Below are 24,236 nucleotides of genomic sequence, written 5' to 3' on the forward strand. Positions count from 1 at the left end.
ACCTGAGGGAGGGAGGTGAGGCTTTCAGAGGCGGCTCGGAAAATCCCTTTAGCTGAGGTTTTTTTTTTTTTTTTTTTTTTTTTTGGCCCAGTCATCCAGTCGAGTTATAATTTACCAAAACTCTTGTCGAGGACATGTTGACCATGTGATAAGTCATTATATATTATATGTAGGAGTAGAAGGTGACCAATGTTTAGAATTGAAAATTTAGATATGTTAGATATTATCATGCACAGATATTATCAGCTCATTTTACGGCAAAAGAAAGGTGAGTAAAGGAATCAGAGAGGATAAGAGCGCTAGAGGAGATCCCAGCAAGCTCTGCAGACTCAGACTGTAGTGATGAAGATGAAGTATTCATCTCAGTGAGGACAATTCTACTGAGGAAGAGGAGGGGGGAAATGAATAAAGAGAGGGGGGATGTGACAGGCCTTGTCCTCTTTGAATCAGTTGAAAAACAGAAATACAATGTACTTCTGTTTTTACTGTTTTTACAGTTGTAAATTTGAATACAGTTTTTACAGTGGGACTCAAAATTGTGAATGTGTCAATAGGAAAAAAGAAGGAAGCAGAAAAGACATGGAAGGCAGTCCAAAGCTGTTTTGTTCTATTTATGAATTTGTTTAGAGAGAGTGCCTTAGATACATTTTTTTCTCTCATTTTCTTTGGTCTAAAATTTTCTAACACCCTAAGCCACCAATGAACCTGTACCCCACAGTTTCCTTTCCTCAGTTTGCACACGCTGAACACATAGTCAAAATATTTCCAACAACCCTTGAAGGCACCATTTGTGGAGGCATCTCCCAGTCCCAGAATTTTAAAATCAGTCTGTCACATCAATGAGCCAGTAAGTGGGAAGGGAGGTGAATGTGAGGAGCAGGAATGTGGCTGAGAGGGAGGCAGGCAACAATTAGAGATGAGAGCAGCTGGAGAGTTTGAGGGCAGGAGACGGATAAAAGAGAGGAAAGGTGTATCTGAGATGGGGACGGGGAAGGGGAACTTGGCTGAAACATCCATCTGGCTTGTCTTGAGTGTTTCATGTGGAAAATAACAGTGACAGAAGGTAAAGGAGGGAGAATCTGACGAAACAAGAATGCAACAGGGAGAGAGGAGGGGACACACTGGGAGAGGGGACACCCAGGAGCCCTGCAGAATGCCCTGTATCCCAGCTGGCCAGGCCATCACGTGCAGTAATGCCAGTGTAAACCACTGAGAGAAGGACTAGGAATGGAGTAGGCTGCGTTTTTTTTTTTTTTACACACAAGTACAAAAGATCAGATTTCTTGCCCAGTTGAGCGACCGACCCACAAGCTGACCTTTTTATGCCTTTTCTGGCTGGGCGAAACCAATCTGATTATGTTTTCGACAGTGATGAAAAGATGAATTCCACAAAAGGTGAAAAAGAAATCCACTCTTTGTGGCTGTGTGAATGAGGGTAGGCCACCAGTGAAAGGCTCTGGGGTCTTACAAGACATGCCCACTATAGCTGCATGTTGAGGGAAAAAAAGGACATGACAGTGGTAAAGAATTTGGAGTGCAAAATCCTGCACAGAGGCCTTTCCAACACAAGGATCCCAGAAAGAGTGATTTTCACCACTTGATTTTAGAACAGAGACTTCAAGGACAATTGCAAGTGGCTCCATTTGTTTGCTCATTCATTGGTGTGGAGGTAAATAAAGCTGCCAGGCGAGGCAAACAACCACCAAAATAAAGAATGCAATATTTTCAGCTGTGCTTTTTGTCCTTAAAAGACCTTCATCTGACTTCCATCAGTTTGGCAATATTTACCATGATGTATACTATGAATTTATGCACGGCATGATTTGTTCCAACAAGGAAGACCGTGTCCTGTTCTACAGTAGCTGCAGAATATTGAGTGCGACAGACAAAAGGGGAATTAAAAGAGCTGTTTACTGCTGTTAGGGCTGGAAGGAAGAGGATGGGAGGGAAACGGCTTGCTTTGTAATTTTTTTTTTTTTTTTATATAAGCTTCCTCCTCTATCTCGCTCTCCCTATTTCCTCTCCTCTGTGTTCCCTCTATTTTTAAAGCTTTCATTGTGATTGCCTTTTGATGCCTTATATCAAAAGTTATTGTTTTCTCTCTATGACACATTGTGCTGTTGCCTTTTTAGCCCAGTCTCCCTTTTCGAGCCACAAAAAGACTAACCTGCTCAAACAAAGTTAATTGGCATAAAGGGGAAGGTGGTAAAGCCGGAGGAAAGGTAAAACATCTGAAGCAGCTGAGGAGAGAATGTAACTAGCCGATCAGGCCAGGGTAGCAAGGTGAAAAGGGGGATGAGCACAGGTGAGATAGAGGATGAATTGGGTGCACCAACTGTTGCCTTGTGGCACAAAATGCATATTTGTGACATGGAATGCAAAAAAAAAAAAAAAGTGTTTGATTTTGTCCACATAATAGAAAACAGCACTTCGTTTCAAGCCCAAATTGTTTAAAATTCACAGTGTAACAGAGACAGTAATGGGTTTGTAGGAGACTGACTGGCCTAAAATTACCCAGTGTAACCCTTCTTTAAGCAGGCAGGGAGTCGTGAGGAAAACCAAATTCACTAATCTCCCCTCAAACGCCTCTTGAATGGAAACATGTCGCCCACCGGGGAGTGGAGGCGAGGAGTAATAAAAGCAGAAAGTACTGTAGGTGGGTGCCTTTCAGTGATGAGATGACTGTGGATAGGAGAGGTCAGATAAGCACATGTGAGAAGGTCTGCCCTCTTATTTGGTCAGCCCAAGGGGAAAAAGTCTCAGGTGTGGAAGTTCAAAAGCTCAGAAACTGATAAAACATTGAAGGAACTTGCACAATGAAAAGAGGCCAAAAGGACAACTGACAATTCATTTCAGAGAGCTAATATGACAAAAAAAAGTGTCAATATCTCTCTCTCTCTCTCTCTCTCTCTCTCTCTCTCTCTCTCTCTCTCTCTCTCTCTCTATATATATATATATATATACAGTTTTGATTATGATTAATCATTTTAGATGTTCATCAAGTAAAAACCCCAAACATTTTGCTGCTGATTCCAGCTTCACAAGGATTACTTACTTTTCTCCATGCATATGATTGTCGAATTAAAACTTTTTTGACTGATGATCAAACTCAGGAACCACTTGGGTTTTCCAACAGCATGTGTCATTATTATTATTATTATTATTATCATTAGTATTATTATTATTATTTATAGATTTTATAGATGTTTTATAGATTAAATGACTAATAGATGCATTGAAAAACATAATGCACAATGAAAAAATAATCTGTAGTTGTAGCCCTAAATGTCAAAGGAAGACTTTGACTCTTTCTGCCAAAGGCACATATTTGTTCACTTAGTAGCCTATTCCAGGCTCATCAAAACATATTGTGACTGTGTGTGTGTGTGTGTGTGTGTGTGTGTGTGTGTTGGGGAGAGGGTATATCTGGGATATGGTAGAGGATGGGAACAGTGATGAAAGGAATGGGAAGGCCAGGAGGAAAAGTGGAAGATATGGAGAAATGGGACATATATATGGGCATTTTTCCTATCCACAGATGCCAACAGATAAAACAGGGCTTGGTGGGTGGGTGGGTGTGAAGGGGGGAGGTAGACCCTGCAGGGTGGGGGTGGGATGAGGGAAGAACAAGGTCTCTCTGAGCTGCCCAACAAGGATGTGAGCAGGCGACCTGATTGGCCCGGCAGGGTGTCCTGGCATCTGGGAACCGTGGAGGGAATGAGGGCATGTGACCCCCGCTCACAACCGGCTTTCCCAAATCTTGTTAGCGTAGCTAGCTGGCTCGGAGGTCATTTCCCAGTTTCCCAAGGTTCCGAGGGAGATTAGCTCTCCAGTGGGGCCGTCATCCGAGAGGACGGGTGACAGATTCACAGGCTGATCTGGCCTATTAGGCTCGGATAAAGAGCCAGAGCTCAGACCCCAGCACACCGACGCACATCAGCTCTGATGGAATCAGCCTGCATCACTGAATTCAGCCCATAACCGATACTAAACCCTCCAGTGAGATGGAATTAGTCCATATTATCTGTAATCTCAACACAGAATGGAATGCAATTATTCCTGATCAATACCCTGCTGAAGGAAACAGACTTGGTTAATATCTGTAACCTGTGGAATGAAAAGGATTTAGCTTACATTAACTTCCACTTGTGTACATTTTATCATCTGCTCAATACTTAACCAGTCTTAAAGGGTGTGATGACTGCAGCCAGGATGTGAAATGGAGCACGTTTTAATTTCACCACTTTGAATCTGTTTAAATTTAATACATAACACCAGTACAAAAGTACCTTTCCATATCAGGAGCCCCAGGGCAAAAACACATCAAATGGGGTCTGCAGCTTAATGAAGGACAACTTTGGATCTGAAGCATGAGAAGTTTGAAAATCCCTGGACAAGACAGTTCCCTTTATGTCTTTGTACTTTTTTAGACTCCCATCACAGAGGACATGAGGGCAGCTGAAGTAACTTTGCTCTAAATCTAAGACATACTGTAACACAAAGTGGGAATCACGGAGCAAGCAACACAGGGCTGAAAAAAGAGAACCTGCCGTAAAAAGGAAATGGCACATTTTGTTATAAGTGAAGCAGCTCTGGGCTTTGTCCCTTGATGACGTTACAGATTACAGTCTTGGGTCTTTTGAGATCTGTTCACGTTCATAGATATTGACTAAACCGTCCGAGATTTCCATGTTAACTAACATGGAAAAGTTGAAGTTGAAATGCTTTCTTTAGAAATGGAAAACTCTTACATTGAAAAGTATATAAAAAAGACTGCCTGGGGACCTACACCAGTAAACACACCTGTCTTTATATATAGGGTGTGGCTAAACATCTCATTTGCCACCTTTTTAGGTACAGTAGAAACGGAATCAATAACAAACAATGAATTATATATATACATAAAAACCTGATTCCCACAAGAACCTAGGTTATGTTTTATGTAAGGGGCTATTTAGATAGTCAACAAGACATGAACTTGGGTAACAATTTTTATTATAATGTTTTTCAGGAGGTTTAAGATACTGGAGTTGGTAAATCTGAAGCTAACAGGAGGGTTATGGAAGACATTTTAACTTAACATTCCTTTTGAGTGCCTCTGAATAATTACTATCTTGAATTAAGACTTACTTGTTGGAAATCCTTGGCTTAAGTTGCTCCGGGTCAAAACTCAACGACCCAGTTTGAGCTTGCTGAAAGTGATTTTACTTCCAAAATTTAGCCATTCTGTCTTCCAGAAATGTCAGAACACACTATTAATTGAAATTAAAAGCACTTGAAAGTCAAACGTTAAAACCAGTACAAATTTCAAATTAAAATAATGAGGGACAAAGAAACAAGCAGAGTGCCATGATGATGCTTTTTATTGATGAGATATATTGGAACAAGTCTAGCAATTCTATTTTACCGATCATGAGATCATGATGGAGAATATCAACAGAAAGCCTGGCCAGAATTCATTCATTATATAAAATATAAAACACAAAGAATAGACAATAGACAATAAATTTAAACAAATATGGGCAGGATATACAAAACACATGATGACAGGGAAGAGTCCATGGACGAGTCAACAGGCCTCAAGTTGTATCTGCATGTGGTGTTGTTCTGTCAACAGGTGTGCGCAACCTGCTTTTCTGTGCATCTGAAACTGTGTTTCTGTTGGTGTGTGTAGTGTATGTTGTAACGTTAGGGGTATGAACAGATTCAATAAATACAAAAGTCAACAGGCACGTTTCAGTCATGAAGAAACTCCGTTTGGTCAGAGGAATGAAAGAAGCTCTTAAGAAGAGGAGGAGGAGGAGGAGATTGGCAACACGCCTGTCTGGAACAGGACGGGAGAGTGTTGCTCTGTGTTTTACAGCATGTGTGTAACGTCGGCTAATGCTGATCATTAGTCCACACACACACACACGCGCACACACACACGTATTCACTCACTGAGTTGCAGGACAGACAAGAGTAGAGAAACTGGTTGAGCATCCCAGGGAGACACCAGGAGCTGCAGCAGAGTTGTGTGGCAGGCTTGGCTTTTCAGAGGGTTGTCAGTATCTCCTCGGTTCCCAAGAGCTAGAGGTGCTCTGACACTTTGTTCAATTCAAATTCATGCCAAGCCCTCTGCTGCTGTTCTTTAAAGGGAATAAACCAGGCCCGGGCCCACCGATAGCGCTAGCGGTACTTCCAAGTTCCAGTCCCAGTCAAACGGTGGGGTTCTTCCCAGTTGTCTGCTGCTGCTGTTGGAGGTAGGTGGGCCGTTTGACACGCGGTTTCCTGCGCTTAGGTTTGCTCTTGGCCTTGGTGAGCTGCACCACAAAGAAGGACAGGACCACCATCGCTCCAAGGAAGGCGAAGACAGGGATGGTCTGGCCCACTTCCTGGTTATAGCGTCCCGGCATGATCCCTGAGGGGAGAGAAGACAGGGGAGGGGGGAGTCACGGATATCTGTCAGGCTCTTAAGTATTAATATGTGCTGGCAATATTCTATGAAATTGAAGAACAATGCTTAAAGACTGCATGCATGGTTCAGTTACTTCCTTGAGTTAGTGTATTTCCTGTTAACAGGATGTTGGGGCGGGACATAATGTGGCAAGGGATCATTTTAACGTGTAAACCAATGAGATATCCCTTAGGGAGGGAACACTGTTTTACTTGATGGTCTGGGTGGAGGAGTTGTTCAAAAACTTGTGATGGTTGGTATCAATTGGAATTTGTCTTTGGTGGTGGTATAGCATGAGGTCAGCATTTTTAATGGGAAGTTGAGCTTTTTCCACATTCTCTCTCTCTTTATTATAAGTGGTTACTTTGATGACTTAAGGTGTCAAATGAAAGGAGGAGACACTAGCTGGGTTTCCATCCACCTATTTTTATTCGCATTTTCAGAAATTGCGGGAAAAAAAAAAACCTTGGATGGAAACGCCAGAAATTCGAAAAACGGCTGAAAATTCACAAAAAAAGTTTTTACGCTTGGAGGGGGTGGATTTCTCAGCGTATCGATAAAAGAAAATGCGACTTTTGCTGTGGAAACAGGTTTTGCGAATAAACGATGACTGGACCGGATACCACGTCAAACTTCTACGCTACAGTCTTATTATTATTATTATTATTATTAGTGTCTTATTCCTTATTTAGGATGGTTCAGTACGAAGTTAGCGCTGCCAAAATAGTAAGCAGACTTCTCCCAAGAGCTGACAAGTTCAGCAGGAATCTGTCCCTGATCAGCTGTTGAGTGTCAGCTGAGTATTTGCTGTTGTTCAGTCGACACACAGACGCTATCTTATGACGTCATCTCACGGCGCACTCTCCTCTCAATAATCGCAAAACAAAACTAATGGAAACAGGCATAAATTCGCATTTTCTTTTGCGCATTTTGACAAAATTCGCTCAAAAATTTCGATATATTTGGATGGAAACCCAGCTATTGATGATGAAGTGACACTGATATGCCCATGTAATTAGTAACACATTTGCATTGGGGAAAAAGAAAATCAGCAATCTTTTTTTAACTGATATCTTATAATTTCCTCGTAATTCTGAGAAAAGATCTCATACTTTAGTGATATTCTTGGTAAGGTGTGTTTGTAGAGGCGTTTTTCATGAGCACACTGATGGATTAGGAGTGTCTGAGGGGCATTTTAAGAATGTGTGTGATTTTAGTTCAGCTATGTGACAACCACGTGTGTGTGTGTGTGTGTGTGTGTGAGTGTGTGTGTGTATGCGTGTGTGTGTGTGTATGCGTGTGTGTGTGCGTGTGTGTGTGCGTGTGTGTGAAAAACACTAAACCCCAGCCCCATCTCTATGATTAAAACACATGTCTTTTTGTATGTGTGTTGTCCAGTGTCTGTGGCACTGCTGTTTGGAGCCAGGGGACTTTTTGGTGTGTTGGTTGCACAGTGGTGGGCCAATCACTTTCATTTTGTGGATCTTGGATATCATGTAAAAATGCCTTATTACTTAAGCTTCTTTAAATTTGACTCAGATATTGGACGTGAAGCTTAGCATCCTGTTTATATCCAAAATGTTCGTCCCTATAGTCAAGATTCACCATTTCCCCAAGTTTTACTCCAAACAGGCAGAGGCTCAGAAAGCATGCGACCAACAGACGGAGCCCAATCCACCCCCTACCCCACCCCAATCAAACTAGATTCAGTTAAGATTGTTGTTATGCTGGCTGTCGGTGAAATACACCCTCTACATACACACATCATCATGCCTGGTAGGATTTATCAAGATTATCATCTCAGAATTAAGAGATCTTTTCTCTGCATTTTCATTAGCGGTGTCCAGCTGGAAATTCAATCTGCAATACCCGCATGTTTTTACCAAAGCATTAATGAGAATTTTTAAGAAGGCTCTCAAAGTGATGCCATCTACAGAATCCCAAAGTTAGGAATTTACCCCAATGCCTTCTTAATGTAATTTTTTTATGTGCTGAAAAGGTCTTACCTCCGGGGATGTCCCAGGCCCCACTCTCCCCCGGAGAGAGAGGTCTGACCTGGGGACGGTACGGCCTCACGTTTGGCAGAGCTACTTTGTCCAGATCCACCGACAGCAGCTTCTGGTGCTTCCACAGGTTACTAGGAGAGAGCGAGTGAACGAGTGAGAGAGAGAATATGGTGAAAGAAAGAAGCAAAACAAAACAAAACAAAAAAAAAAACAAAAAACAAATCGCATCCTTCAAATCTGGTGTCGCATGCTTGTTTTGCTTCAGGACGGTACACGTTGTTGACAGGACGCAAAAAGACTGTTGCCTGCTGCTGTAGGAGACAAATCCCATGTTAAAACCCCAGGCTGTGTGCAAATCAACTGTTTCATCAAAGCACTGTTCTGTTCATGACTCCTGCAAGATGTATCACTCAAACACGTCGTCTTCCTACTGGAGACAAGCTACTTTCTTTATATAGTACCAACTGTGAGGCAGAACTAATCAAAGCATTGAAAGAAGCCATGAACTCTATCGGTAGAGTGGTGCTCTCAAGATGGAGATTAAATATAACAGATGTCAGCAGACAAATGCCGTGTTCAGGTAAAGTCAGGGAGACGGTAAATGGCAGTTGGCAATATGGCATGATGAAAACAATAAACTCTGCTATGCTGAAGTTTCACATCTTGTTTTGGTATTTCCTGGTTGTATACAGAGCTGTTCAGTTTCTCTCTGACCAATCAGTGTTCTGTAGTATGTACATGTCACCTTTTAGTGGCAAACTAAAATTAACTAAACTAGAAAATGGCCCTATTTGACTGTCAGAGTTTGAAAATTGTTGTCCAGTACAGCCGCTGTTCATGGAACTGAGGTCAAAACGGTCACTTTCTAAATGTAGTCACACTGCTACTAACAAATTGGCCACAATTGTGCACATTGAACATACACAGACCAGCCATATATTCGATTTTGACCTAGTCTAGCTGTTTCTAACCTACCTGGGTGCTGTCTCATTAAGTGGCTGTGGCTTTGCCCAGGACAGGTGAGGGCAGGCTGGTAGGGGGCGGGGCTTAGGATCTCCCAGGTGAGCTTCCAGAACCTTGGAATAGCGGTAAAGGTGGTTTCCTGGAAGAGAGGCCTAGTAGTGAGCCAAGTACTTTTCTGTGTGTGTACAAGCATACATAGCTGTCTGTGGATATTTACATGTGGATAATAGCAATACTGAAATTAATAAACTTGATTATTATAGAATATTTAAAAGCAGGAAGATATAAAAGTAAGAGTGGTATCTAAACTGACAGCAGCAAATGACAAATGTCTGTTTCTGAACTGCGTTAATTCCTTGCTCACCTTCTAGCCTCTGTGGCAGTGGGCGCTCAGTGCCTGTAGGTGGTGCTACCCTGCTGTGGGAGTGGCTGAGGCTGGGGGGCGTCATACTGTAGGAGGTATACTGAAGGAGAGCATCCAGCAGCCAGAAACAATCTGGAGGAAGAATATCAAATACAAAAATCATGCAAAGAGTTGGTATGATGGCAAACCAATTTGTCTTAACTCCATTCAAATATTTTGCAGGTTTCATGTATGAAGCTGGCACAATTTTTTGTATTTTTTCCACATGAACACTGGACACGTGGGAGCATCAATTTACAGTAACAGTGCAAAGTGCAATTTATAGTAAAAGTTTCATGTGTTATATTATTAAATGAAAAACCCTAACAATTTTTTTTATTTATGAAGGTCTGAGGATGCTCTATAGTGATTTTCATGTAATTTTTGACAAAATATGTGGGATTAGTTAGACTTAATTACTTTTTAATTAGAAAAAAAAATACAAGTGGTGGATTTCATAATTAAGTATAGGCCCCAGGGTACAAAAGTTTCCTCTTCTAATAATCTCAAAATTTCATAACTGTAGTATGCATCGTTGATTTTTTACGTTTTTTTTTTTTTTTTTAATGTGATAGGGTCACCATCAGGTCTATGTGCCCCAGACTTTAGTGCGCATTGTTTTGCAAGGGACCAGAGCTTGGGCTAAATTTGGAGCATTTTCATGCATTGTAAGGCAGCTGCAGTAAGAAAGAAAGGAGTAGAGGCACTGGCAGTACAGCTGACCAGCCCCTAATAACACACACACACACACACACACACACACACATGCTTTGAGAGTGAAGTTACCTTTCTGCCTGTGGCTGTCATCTATACAGTTAGAATCTCCATACAGGGCGATGCGACCGCCACCGTCAGAAGGCGTTTGGTATAATCCAAGGATTGGAACGCCTTCCACTACCGCTGTCTCCTGTTTCAACACCTCCAGGCCTGTGTGAACACACACACACACACACACACACACACACACAACCACAAAATGTAGAGTTATAGCTGAATTCAACACACAGATTAGAAAGTTGTCAGTCCTGTGGCTGTATGGCTGTTAGCCATGACTGTCGAGCAGTCATCTTGATTTAATACTTTAACAAGGACACTGGTACCTTGGTCTTTCAGGTTCTTGGCAATCACTATCCCGTCCTCTGGGAACCGGGCGATGCTGCAGCCTGAGGCATAGTACACTGAGAGAGAGCGGGAGAGAGAGAACGAGTGAGAGAGAGAGAGAAAGAGAGAGATAGACAGATGCAGAGGTGATGATTTGTATTGCAATATTCTTAAAAAAAAAAAAAAAAAAAAAGTGAAAAAGATGATAATGAACACGAATGCCAGTGTGTGTGTGTGTCTTACTGTCATGATCGGCCATGGTGAAGTCTCCCTCGTACAGACCATCACTGAAGGCCATTCCCCACACAGAGATCAGGTCATTCAGAGCCGGCACGTTGGCGCCCCCTGTGTCCGGCATCCACCACTGCCTGCAGGAAGCAGTGAGAAGATTTAAAGCACAACATTTCAGTCACAACACGCAACCACCTGTGCCAGCAAATTATAGCAGAAAATTACCCAGAAAATAATAGAACAAATCATCCACTAATGCCGACAGATTGCATCATCTGATCTGCAGTCGATATACCAGCCACTGCACCAGAGGACTGTGTGAGAAAATTACTTGTACATCAACATTTCAGGAAATCATCCATCATCACATACAGACTATGTTAAAAAAAAAAAAACAGTAACAAAAAAGACAATCATTTACAGTACACTAAATCATTACAATATCCAGCAATGCCTGAAATTTCAAATTAACTTCACGTTTCACAGAGGTAAAGATGAGAATTCCAAAACAAATTCATCGCCAGTTAGCATGAGGAAAGTTAGGACCAACTTAACAATAAAAACACATTTCACAAGTGAAAAAGCAGTGCTGCAAACTGAACACAGCTCTGTGCGTCTTTCTCCAGAAAAAGGGAGATGTGGCTAGAAAGAAAAGAATGCACGGAACTCAAAAGAGCCATCACTGGTCAATTACGTTTCTAATATTTTCAAGACATGAAGGGTATATTTGACTGTACTTGAGCCTTTTTAAGGGCCTGCGGATATCCTGTGACAGCTCAAACGGGATATAAACGGAGCTGAAAGGAGGCGTGAGTAATGGTTAGCACAGCATGAAGAGCTCTGAATCAGAAATTTGATGATGGACTACATCTACTACATCAAACTAGGGGCCATAAATACCATTTAATACTGTAGAGACAGAGTGATAGAGAGGAATGAGAGTAGGCAGTTAACTACTGAGCACAGGAAGGTTATCCAGCTAATCTGGCCTGAGAAAACTCATAACAAATGTATGGTGGAGATATTACAGAAGCAGATTGCAGGAACTTCACAAATAAAAGAAAAACAGCGTACAAGCCTTTTTTCATAGGAATGCACAATCAGCTGTGAATACTGGAATTTTCAGACTGCGAGAGGCTGCATCTTTTTCTGTTTTATCACAGCAAAAAGTGTGTTCTTTTTCTTTAGTTTGAGGAAACCATGCAATATATTACAATAAGCAAACTTAAGCACTAGCATCTCACTTGACTTATTATAATACAAGAAATATATCAAAGAAGACTGAAATAGGCCTTTTTTCCCAGCAATTTTGACATGAAATAGCAGGTAAAGACAGGTGTTACTAATAACATTAATTAAGGTTTCGTTTCATGTAATTGTAGTCTTGTGTAGTAGTAAGTGTAGCAGAGTCTTTCCAGTGAGCCAGCATGAACTACAGCAGCTCTCTGGCTCTGTTAAACTTTAATGGAACAGATCCCTCAGTACTGTCATTAGTAACACGGGTGTTTACCTGCTATTTCATGTCAAAATGCCTGCTGTGAACAAGGTCTATTACAAAGCTACTCAACATTTGGGCGGGGATCCCCATTGGAAACAGCGGATGCATTTTGCAGTAGAAGATACAGCTGATTGCAGCCCAGCAAACACTAGCCAATTACAAGGCAGAGGCAATGAACCCCCAAAAGCAAAGTGCAGGGGGGTTATTGTTATTGTTTTTTGATAACAGTTTGTCTCGTTGTGAATTATCCCTTACTCATTGCTATGACATCACTTATCAATAGTGGTATCCCGTGCATGAAAATTCTCAAAGGAAGCTGAATGTACCTGGTGTTCTCGTCGTAGAACTTGACCTTCCTCATCACGGAGGTGTTGTACCAGTCGCTGAAAATGATGAGCGACAGGCCGTTGTCAATATCTCTTCTCAGCTTAGTGATCTCCTCGGGAAAATACTCCTCCTCGCTGTCCACCATCAGCAATGTGCCTGCGGAGAGAAACAATCTGTTTGTTTATTGTGTTAGCAAGTGGTTAGCAGTGAGTGATGAGCCATAGTCTGAGAGGCAAGACACCATTAATTAACGTCTGTAGCTGTAGTAGTAATTCAAACTGATAATCCTCTAATTCCGCGTTCTGTTGTGCCATCTTTGACGCTAAGCACGCATTGCTATTGTGTTTCTGCACTGCACTTCCCAGAGATCACCTGTCAATCAAACAGTGCGTCCAATACTGTGATGTCTTTTTCCAGGGATTTGCTGTTGATGGAGTTTGACTTTCTGTGAGTGGCACTTGTTTCTTTGTCTGTTTAGTTATGATGGCTATTACTGTTAAGAACATGTTTAGAAAGACTAATATAAATTTTCATGAACTGGATATAAGCTGAATTGCCATTATATTAATCAGCAAGTAGAAAATGTAGCTGATAATTACTTTCACAATGGTGTTGTAACAGTTTTATCTGTGCAGTATGGCAACTGTGTGTGTGTGTGTGTGTGTGTGTGTGTGTGTGTGTGTGTGTGTGTGTTCCTACCATACTGGCTGGCATCAAAACAGGTTATGGGAGCTCCCAGCACCTCAACAAAGTATCCCATACTCCTCAGGTGCTGGTACATGTCTCTGAAGTTGGTGTGGATGTGGTCCCCATTCCTAGAAACATATGGGAAAGCACAAATACAAAGTGGGTTGATTATTATGTTTCCATGAAATGAAAACATAGTATTAAGTTTGTTGTATCAAATCACTGAGAAGCTACAGAGGGGAATCAGTGATGTGGTGCCAAAAATGGACCCCCTGGGATTTCCCCAATGTGGTAATTACATTCTTTTTTCCAATAATACATCTGTGAGGAAGACTTTTCAAAATCAGCCTATTATAGAAAGAACAGAGTCTGTGAAAAACAAAACTGTGGCACAGACCAGTCCAGTGGGTCGTTCTTCATGCGGAGATTGTCCCGCGGGAAGTAGCCAGGCGGGTAGCGCAGGTTGTGATATTGGTCCCATAGCACCCTCTTGCTGCGCGGAGGAGTCGGCACAATCTTAACTTTGATTGGCAGCTTGACTGTGGAGGTCAGCTCGCCGCCCACCTCAGACTGCACAGTTTGAAAAGGTCAAGACAACGAGAGGTGTTAGAACAGTGGAGAAGACGGTCACACATTTTAGATGTTCATTTGATTTTCAAAAATCTTCAAAACATAATGAATATGTGTAGGCAAAAACTACATACACTTAACGTGAAATCCTTCACAAATGTCTAAGAACTTCACAAAATTGACTGGAAACAGATGTTTTAATGAGGGGTGACCAGCTGACTGTATAGTATGCACTTCTGCGGGCTGTAAGGTATTTTTTATGCAGAGAGTTATTGTTAAGGATTTAGTTTTGTTTGGAAAAGAAAGATCTATTTTAAAATAATCCCTACTAAAAACTCATACTACCCCATTTTCCCATCTTTCAACAAAGCAAGCAAATAAAAACACGACATTAGACTGTCACTGCGGTTACTGCAACTTACGTCATTCTCTGCAGGCGACGCCACTGTGACCATCACATGACCCTGAGCAATACCTTCCCATGATGCCGCTTTCTTTGCCACGGAGATGGAGACGGCGAGGTAGCCGGCCCACGGCCACAGCACCGGTGAATAGGAGACGGCCACGTCAATGTGGTCACCGTTCTGGGGAAGGTAGGGCTGCCAGATGGGCTACACAGGAAGGAGAGAGCAACTTTTTAGAAGATTTTCACAAAGCATGTCCATCAAGAGAAAAATCCAGGTGAGTCAGGGAAAGAAAAAGTAAGAAACAGTTTCCAGCATATTCACTACAAGTCATGTCTGCTCTTTACTGAGCGGCACAGAAAACTAAAATCTGTAACTTCAGTTTGGCTCTGTGGCTGTGCTGTCTGTTTAACATCATAAAAAGGCTGTATTCTTCTACTGAGGAAAGTCTTTTCACATAATTGGACGATTTTTTGTCTGCCTTAGCCCATCTCAGATTTTCACAGCACAGTTAATCCACTGCACCCACATGTAATTGAATCTGGAGCATCAATAAAAGATCCTTCATCAAGATATTAACTTCTAGTCCTGTTGGTGCGCTGTGAGTCCTTCCAAAAAGTGCCTACTCTCAAGTATCAGTCTGCCTTGTTTACAGGCCATCCGGCTGATAAACCAGCTGCATCACTTGCCTGAGACTCCATGAAGCCCCGAGGTCGGACCAACACTAAACTGCCAGACTGAACCAATGTCAGCATTTATTTTAGTTTCTTTGTGACAACTGGACAATTTACGTTGACAAATGCAACAATGAACAACAACTATACGTGTACCTTGTCTACGATCCTGCCGGTGACACCCATACCGTTCAGAATGGTCACGTTGACGATGGTGGGCATCCCCCCATAGTAGATGGGCTGAGAGCAGTAAGGCCACATGTATGGGCACTCAGTCAGGTCGATATAGCTGGGAGAAAGACTGGAGAGAGAGACAAGCACAGCGTAGGATAATGTTTGAGACTGCATGGGCGTGTGTGTGTGTATCTGCTAATGGTGAGTTCATTTGTGCAGCAGTTTTTAGAAACTAATTTTACAAAGTGCTTCATAATGAAGACAAATAAATGATGCAGAAACAAGATTATAAAATAAGCGGCCAGCACAATAAACAAAGACACAGCTGTGTAAAAGCGACATTATTACAGAAAATCATGTTTGTAGCAGGGTTTGACCAATGTAGGTTTCTGAAGGCTGATACTAAAATTAAGCATTCCCCCGTCCCCCCTTTGAAACGGAATTTTGACCAAAGGACACTAACACTTTACTGAAGCCCATGATAACAATAATAATAATGTTAATATTCATATCTAGTCATGCATACTTCTGTGAAATCAAAATATTGCATTAAAAAATAGTTAAGCTTAAGAGATTTCTGTAGAAAACATACATGTATAACTGATCCCTCAGAAAATTACTAAGTATAATCAAAATCTGCAACATATCCATAATACTGAAGTAGGGTGGTACTGGCTGGCTGATAATACATTTTTAATAAAAGGCCAAAATGTTAGACTAACCCTCGTTTGGAGATCTTTCTCTTGGTAAGTTTGAGCTTAGAGGCGATAACAGGAAAGGCCTCTGTGTGTTTACTGCTTAATTCATTAATCGATTAGCTGATCAACAGTAACCGATTTTAATTTTGATCTTTGACAAATTATTTGTTGTTTATCAAATATAAATATCAAATATTTCAAATAATTGTTAGGTGCAGCCCTAGTGTGTTACTTTAGTATATGTCTTTTTGCCTGTTTTCCTATTTATGTGTGAACATTTATATGTTTGCACACCCATGAATTTGTGTCCATGCTTGTATCTGTCTGTGTGTACTACCATATGGAGCTCATACCTGGCCTGGGGTCTGTAGCTGTTGAGGATCTGGTAGGCTCTGATCAGGTCCAGTTTGCCGTGGCCTTGTTCAAACATGTTGACGCCAGGCAGCCGGCGAGCTGAGGCAATCAGAGCCTGCTTCATGGACGCTGGATTCACCAGCTCCCGGTTTAGAACGGTGCTGGAAGACAGAGGAGGGCGGCTTGGGTTTGGGTTTGTGTGTGCCTAAGGGAACACAGGTGTCTGATTCCACTCCTTTCAAAATCAGAACAGTGGTACAAGAAAGACGAGCTCTGAGTTGGTATGTGTGTGTGTGTGTGTGTGTGTGTGTGTGTGTGTGTGTGTGTGTGTGTGTTTTGACTGTGCTGCTCCCCAAGGAGAAGGGAGTGGTGGCTCTCAAATCAGAAAAGGTTGTAAGATATTTAACCCTGCGACATGAACAATCTATTATGTCACCACAGCTCAATTACAGCTACACAAGAGAGTGCTTTCATCAGAGAGAGAAGGGATGACAGAGAACAGACTGAGAATAATGCCCAACACTGACAGGCCAGTGCCATAACTTCTCACACCTCTTCCTGTTGACATCTGAGTGACATTTCCATTACCAAACAAGGAATACTTACATCATATCACTTACAAAAAAAAAAAAAAAAAAAAAAAACATGACCATACATTTTCTATCCTGTAATGCAAGTGTTTTCTATAAAACAATTATAACAGTGCCCTCACTTGGCCAAGAGTATGATTGCTTTAGTCACTACAGCAGAGCCTCAGAGAGCACCTTACTTACATACATCAGCTGACATAATACATTTTCCAGAGAAATGTAATAAAATCAGATCACCTATGACATCTCACTGTTAGTTTAAGAACTGCCACCACTGTAAGACTCGTCCTCTACCACTCCTTACTCTACTCCCTAGTGAGAAAAAAAACAAACTACTTAGAAAATGTTACTGATAAAATACACAGAGCAAGAGTCGCTGTGCTAACATTACATACTTAACAAAGCATTCAGCCCAAATAAAACAAACAAGTCCAACAAACAATATGCAACACCTAAATCAAACAATCCAGTACAAAATTCCTCCCTTATCAGGAGACAATAAATTAATCTTCAACTTGCAAGCAAAACACTCGCTCACCAGCATGTAACAGTTTGAGCTGTAGTAAAATGTGAAAACCAAGAGAAACCTTCAAGTGCAGCCACAATAGCTACAGCAAAAAGAGAGACCTGCAAGCCATAAGCAGTTCTATAAAGACTGTTACCATTTCTGCGCCAATTCTATTTATGCTTGCCCTTGTGGCAACACAGGGGATCGCATTCATCTCATGACACTTTATGAAGACAGTCTTGGGTTTTTAAAACTGACCTGGCCAGGAGTGTGACGGCACCGGCCACCACAGGAGAAGCTACGCTGGTCCCAGATAGAGAGCGGCATCCCTCCTTCATCCCTGAACCACGCACTCCTGAGCCGTAGGTCACGATGTCAGGCTTCACCCTGCCGTAGCCGCCCGGCAGCTCCTGCAGGGAGAGACAGGCAACAAGGTTAAAATGGTGGTTGAGAAGGAGAACGCAACAGGGAGAAGAAAGGGAGAGAAATTAACGCGGCTGAGCGCAGCTGGAAAAAAAGTTTGAAAGTAGCCGACTTGAGGAACACATGGGGGATTGGCAATGGAGTAAAAGTCCCATGCTGATTTTTTTGGACTATTTAAATTAACTCCATTTTCAATCATTTACAGAGTAGCTTTGTGCAAGAGACTCAACAGGGGAAGCAAGCGCAGGAGACAAAGAAGTGCTGAAGCATATTTAAAATTTATTTAGAGCCAGCACAAATGGCAGCCTTCATTTCAAATCAAGTCATCATGCCTCAAGTATGCACCGTACTATGTACTCTGAACATGGGCAGAAACACAGAGACGCAAAGAAAGGGCCTCAGAGGAAAGTAGAAAAGGTGCAGGAGGAGGAAAAAAAAAGGGAGGACGAGAAGGCGAGAAGTGGGACAGGATGAAAGAAAGAGTTGAGAAAAGGAGCTTTAAACGTGTTCCATTCTTCAGTGTTTCTGATGCATAAATGCGGTCAGGTTGGGAAGGTTGTGTGGGTGAGTGAGTGCTGTCTGCTCCTTTAGGCTTTTTCATGGCTGGCTGACAGTGGATGAGGGGGCAGAGAGACTGACTGGATCAGAGGGTGAAGGCTAAATCAGATCCCAAGGCAGATGTCTGCTTTAGTCTGGAGCTGATAAAAGAGAGTGTGTGAGTGTGGGATGTGAAGGAGGGGGCAGGAGCTGACACCATGGCTGACTAACTCCAAGAGCAGAGGGTAGATCCCAAGCTAGATGTCTGCTTTGGTCTAAAACTGATAATGAGATAGTGTGTGAGTGTATGTGTGTTCCTGGTGCAGCGTACCCAGGTTGTCATGCCTCTAGAAGAAAACCTGGCAATGTTGTCTTCAAAGTCGATCCCTCCAACCCCGATCACATCCATCTGGTCTGCTGGGTTGTTGAGGGTGCTGAGAGAAAGAGAAAGTTACTCCAAACTAATTCTGTTATCATCTGCTCAACCCCATGTCAGTCTGCACTTCCACCTCAGCCTTATGCTCAGTGACTGACGTTAGTGGGGCCAGGAAGTGGATTCACAAAAACTTTTCAAGAAAAAAAAAAAACTGTTCAAGAGCAATTTTTTTCCCCCTTAACTTTATTTTCAGAAAAAAAAAGAAAATTATATTCTCAAACACAGTTCTTATGTGTTATCTTCACTTTCTTATGTTTCTTCACAAGAAAAAAAAACATAATTGGTTGCCTTGAAATGAAAGTTCTCACTTTTGTTCTGAACTTAAAGACAACCTTTCACTGGTCTTAAATTTCCTCCAATGACAAGATTCAGCCTCTAATTTTAGACAATCAGGTTATAGTTTAATGTCTTTATAGGATTTCTCACACCTAACACAGAGATGAACATTTATTGTCCAGATTCATTTGATGCAGGCCCTAGCAAGTAGACCGTCTCATGTAAATTGAAAATAAGGTAATAACCAAATTTTAAAGGTACAATTACAGGTTATACCAATGTTTTCATATATTAATTTATTTAAATAAACCATGAGGAAGGTGGATTTAGTGATGTGAAGCCATGGATTTGGACCCTAATATATAAAACCAGGTTTTCAACTACTAGGTGCACAGCTTTAATATTGATAAGCATGCTTAATTTAATACATTTAAATTCAGTCACTTCACTTTGAAAAGTTGGTGAGAAGAATCATTACTTAGAAAATATTGAGAAATAACACTTAAGAGCCTTCTTAAGAAATTCCTGAAAATTCTTCTTATATATTTTGCTGAGATATATCTTAAGAACACATTTGTGAATCCGAACCCAGGTTGTTTAAAGTCTTAAAAACCACATGTAATGACTACTACACTTCTGTCAGCACAAAGAGCCCTGATAACCTACATTTACCTGGTCATGTAAAACAATTTGAGGAAGAGGAAATAGTACTCGTTGACCAGAAGAATAGTGTGGCGTTGAACGTGGAGGAGTGAAACAAAATTTGGTAAATATAGTGCATCTGGACTCAAAGCACAATAATTTGGCCAGATAGGTCGTTATTCTACGCCCTTTTCAGATCTCCACAGAACCTGGCCCAGTTCACTTCTGCTGTTTGGGCAAAAGCTACGGTAGTGCAGCAGCAGCTAAATTGCTCCGTCTGGTGTCATTATGAACACTGGGTTGAGCAGACAAATGTAGACATTTCCTTTTATTTTTGAGGTGTACTGTTCCTACAAGTGTCCTTATTAAGGTACAACATGAATATTACAGATAATAAATGCCACTAGAATGGCGCTAGAGCGATTAACATACCCATACAGAGGTCCATCATTGCCAATAGCAGAGACCATGATCACTCTGTTCGCCGTGAGCTCCCACACCTGTCAGTCAAACACACATGAACAAAATGAACTAAGTGGCTAGAAAAGGAAAACAAGAACGAGTACATGTGTTTCCAGAGGTAGGGGTCTTGACCACCATGACAGTTTACATGATAATATCTCTTTAACACTAAACCACCAAGGAATATTTCAATATGCTGATCTGTGTCCATCCTGTGTATGAGGCAATGCACAGTAAGCCTCATAGGTGAGAACAGCCTACAATGTGTCACCTTATACCATCAACCAGACCAGAAGTGAAATTTGACTTAGCCGGGTCGACTCTTTTTCACTGAACCTCAGGTCATTAATCCATCGCAAAAAGACTATAATGTGAGACGTATCTTGATGACAAGCCAGACGTTGCTCACAGCATCTTCATCAATCTAGTAAACTGTTGCCATTCAAAGTCAGAAATATGTATGGTAGCATATTTACTCCCATTGCTGGCCCCACATGATGATAATAGCTATTTCTCTGTCTGGATTATCACCTTGTCAACGAAGGGATGGTCCATGAAATCAGGCCCCCCGATGCTGAGGTTGAGAACATCGATCTTCTTTAGAATGGCATAGTTGAAAGCATCTAGGAACCATGAGGTGTACGACACCTAGGAGGTTTAAGAGAGACACATACTTTACATGCTTTTATACAGAGGACAGAGCAAATATGACACTAAAATATGTTTTATAAGAAACTGCAGCAACACACAGTTGCAAAAAAGAAATTTCATGTTTAATTAAAGTTTAATGCCATCATGAAAGTAAATAAAATCAACCTCGGATCTAATGAAAATTTAAACAGCTGCCCATTGCAATCTGCAGTGCAACCATTCAGCTATGAGAGTCTCAGTGAATATAGTTTGTCTCCTTGGTTGTTCAGACCTCACATCAGTTGTTTCACTCATCTTCAAGTGATTTCTGGTTCTTCTCATACTCCCACAGGTACTTCAAACCGAGATGATATTTACTTATTGCAAACTTGTAGTTACTACTTTGAAACTTTATTATCTTGAAGTATTGTGTTTATTTGTACTTAGGCTAGATAGTTAGTTCATCAGGCGGTGTTGAAAGCAGAGCCATGCCAAACAAACACTAATTAAAAACAGTATTATGTCACGCCAAAGAAAAACTCTGGTCACAAGTAGCGGTAGAAGATGGAATGACTCCATTCCTGGGAGCCAGGAGTGTCTTTCCCCCAGCTCCCGGGACAAGACCACACAAGAAGAATGTAGATGGGCTATGCTTAACTGCAGACAGGCTACGTCACCTTGGTAACATGCTCCATCAGGTGGGATTTTGGGCTGCTGCGCATACACACAAACATGCGAACTAGGAACGTGAAATAACTGAGTTGAAATTGGTCAGCTTCAGGGATCAGAGAAGGTGCAGTGGCGGGCCAGCTTCAACTAGGCTTGCCTAGGTTTTAATTTTAAAATTATACTAGTATAATCATACAAGATATGGCACACATCTAGTTCTGCACCAAGTCCTCAAGTACTGCATCTTCTGTAAGTTTTTGTTCCAGCTCTATACTTAAACACCTAATTATCAATTAAGGGCCACACATTCTCATGCACACCCCGTTCAGGTAGTTCTGCTTTAACCAATCAGCATTAAGCCTTCATTTGACTTAGGTGAGTAAGAGTACAAGTGGAACAAAAACATACAGGACAGGTGTTGCTTGAGGACTGGGTTGCTCTTACAGATCTATATGGGGACATATTTGCATATTACACTGCTAACTGGTTGAGTCTGATTCCACATGACTACATAAAAGAAAAGGGGATTATAGGATATAACCAAAACCAGCTTGACACACATTTCTGGTTCTTTTGTTTGCTGATTCAGACATGACATACATGCCACTGCACTGGAGCACATCACAGTAAAGAGAAAAAAGCCAAAGACATAATGCAGAAGTTGCATGTTTGCACTTGGAACTCACAAACACTTTGAAAAGTAGACATCACCAAAACACAATAACTGCATACTCCAGGAAACCAGTTTCTTTCAGCTTGGATGGATTTATTTATCATTTCCTGAATCTTTTTGGGGACTTACTGGTTGATTTTTTTTTTTTTTTCCCCACACGATAAGACACGAGTTCCGTGGTTGGAGGCAGGTGTTTACCTGGTTGTTGGTGAACACTCTGAAGATGTGGAGCTCAGAGTCAGGGGCAAAGCCCTGACATTCCCTCATGCTGGCTATCACTCCTGCTACAAAGGTACCGTGACCCAGACCTGAAACAAAAATGGAGGACATGGATCATGGTATGAACATGGTATCAAATCAAAGAATTACAAAAAATTAGACATCTAGACTTTCTTTCAAAACTCTGCATTTATATGCTTATAAAAGCAAGCACACCCCATTACTCATTCACTTTCTCCACCCATGTTTTCCCAGCAAGCGTGGGAATTTACGTAAGCGGCCGTCTAGCCATAAGTCTGCCCTTCTTCACAGTGGAGAGATGGAGAGAGAGAGCGAAAGGGATGATGTGCAGCAAAGGACCGGGATGTCCCAAGTCCACCTTTCTAAATACTGGGCTTCTGCCGCTCACAAATACACAACATACACTTTATATCCCAATAAAGTAGTTATCATTTAGTCATCATCAGTCATCAATCATCATTAGCACCAAACCATCATTATTATCATTATCACTGAACTTACTAGCCATTATTCAGCATTACCATCACCACCATCATCACAATAAGATTATAACTCCTCCTCACCATCATCCAGTGTCTTCTCATTGGTCCAATTGGTCCTCTCCTTCACGTTTTTAAAATGAGGGTGCCTCTCGCTGAGGCCAGTGTCAAACACAGCTACCTTCACACCAGACCCTGCACACACAATATTGACAGATTAAATCAAATTCACTTGAACTGCACAGCACTTCAAAGGTCATTTATTGGCTAATAGCAAAACCTAAAGCTACCGCTACCCTGTTGTATGAATGAACTGAAAAAATATGTATAAAAGTGTGGAGAAGACTGCACAGCAGCAAATCTTGAATTTTCAAGTGGTAAATGCGACTGGGGAGAGTAAGTCAATGTTTTTTTCCATGTTTGAAACTCCTATTTTGGTTATAATCATATTACAAGAACACAGTATTTGAATCATTATCCACATGCAAGTACATTAAGTGTACATAATTCATCCGCCCTTGGCAAGCTAAGGCAGGTTGTTAGGGGTTGACAACAGAGGAAATGATTTACTGAGGCAGTAGAGGTAGAGGGTTGAGTGAAAGTGGCTACACTTCCACTCAACCTGCTGGAATTTACCTGAGCAAATTCCAGCTTCACAAAGTAACCACTGGAGCGCACTGAAGATTGAATATTGATACATGACAGTGAAATAGCAACCAATGGTGGGTATTTCCTGTTATTCATCAGGAGCATTCAGTTTCAGTGGTGGGGGCCTTACCAGTGTGTCCCATCTGCCAAAGCACATCTGCCTGAAGGATCTGGGCGACGTGACGGGGGATGGCACGCAGCAAACGTCGGCTCGAGTGGCGCCCGGTGGCATGCCAGAAACCCGAGCCCAGTGAGAGGCTGGTTCGACGGAGAGGCCGGGATGACTGCCATGACTGCCATTTTTGTGTCCAACGGGTGGTGTTGCAGGGTGCAGCAGGTTCTGGTGCTGTGGAGAAAGAACACCATCAACTGTGTTATCAGCAATGTTAGAATTTTTAATGCTGTTAAGTGACAGGCCTGTCATCCAACACGTCTTTCTGCTGATTTAATTCATTAATTTTAAATTCTTTTATACATTTAAGCTTCTTTATAAATGC

At 41.7% G+C, this 24,236-nt stretch overlaps 1 protein-coding gene across 1 annotated transcript in view; it reads right to left on the reverse strand.

The window, feature by feature from the left end:
* Positions 1 to 5,345: 5,345 nt before the first annotated feature.
* The window catches only part of mbtps1 (membrane-bound transcription factor peptidase, site 1), a 29,108-nt gene continuing 10,217 nt past the window's right edge, over positions 5,346 to 24,236 (reverse strand). Inside the window, exons 4-23 of the mRNA XM_030053282.1 lie at positions 23,870 to 24,085; positions 23,176 to 23,286; positions 22,571 to 22,680; positions 20,932 to 21,048; positions 20,371 to 20,438; positions 18,916 to 19,018; positions 17,883 to 18,034; positions 16,526 to 16,687; positions 15,457 to 15,601; positions 14,645 to 14,833; positions 14,050 to 14,222; positions 13,665 to 13,780; positions 12,965 to 13,121; positions 11,153 to 11,277; positions 10,909 to 10,986; positions 10,595 to 10,735; positions 9,770 to 9,901; positions 9,418 to 9,544; positions 8,443 to 8,573; positions 5,346 to 6,400 (exon numbers count right to left, since the gene is read on the reverse strand). Coding sequence (XP_029909142.1) covers positions 6,198 to 6,400; positions 8,443 to 8,573; positions 9,418 to 9,544; positions 9,770 to 9,901; positions 10,595 to 10,735; positions 10,909 to 10,986; positions 11,153 to 11,277; positions 12,965 to 13,121; positions 13,665 to 13,780; positions 14,050 to 14,222; positions 14,645 to 14,833; positions 15,457 to 15,601; positions 16,526 to 16,687; positions 17,883 to 18,034; positions 18,916 to 19,018; positions 20,371 to 20,438; positions 20,932 to 21,048; positions 22,571 to 22,680; positions 23,176 to 23,286; positions 23,870 to 24,085 — 2,756 coding nt within the window. The 3' untranslated portion in view covers positions 5,346 to 6,197. The remainder of the gene's footprint in view (positions 6,401 to 8,442; positions 8,574 to 9,417; positions 9,545 to 9,769; positions 9,902 to 10,594; positions 10,736 to 10,908; positions 10,987 to 11,152; positions 11,278 to 12,964; positions 13,122 to 13,664; positions 13,781 to 14,049; positions 14,223 to 14,644; positions 14,834 to 15,456; positions 15,602 to 16,525; positions 16,688 to 17,882; positions 18,035 to 18,915; positions 19,019 to 20,370; positions 20,439 to 20,931; positions 21,049 to 22,570; positions 22,681 to 23,175; positions 23,287 to 23,869; positions 24,086 to 24,236) is intronic.

The sequence above is a fragment of the Myripristis murdjan genome, chromosome 6 (assembly GCF_902150065.1).
Source record: "Myripristis murdjan chromosome 6, fMyrMur1.1, whole genome shotgun sequence".
Taxonomy (NCBI): Eukaryota; Metazoa; Chordata; class Actinopteri; order Holocentriformes; family Holocentridae; genus Myripristis; species Myripristis murdjan.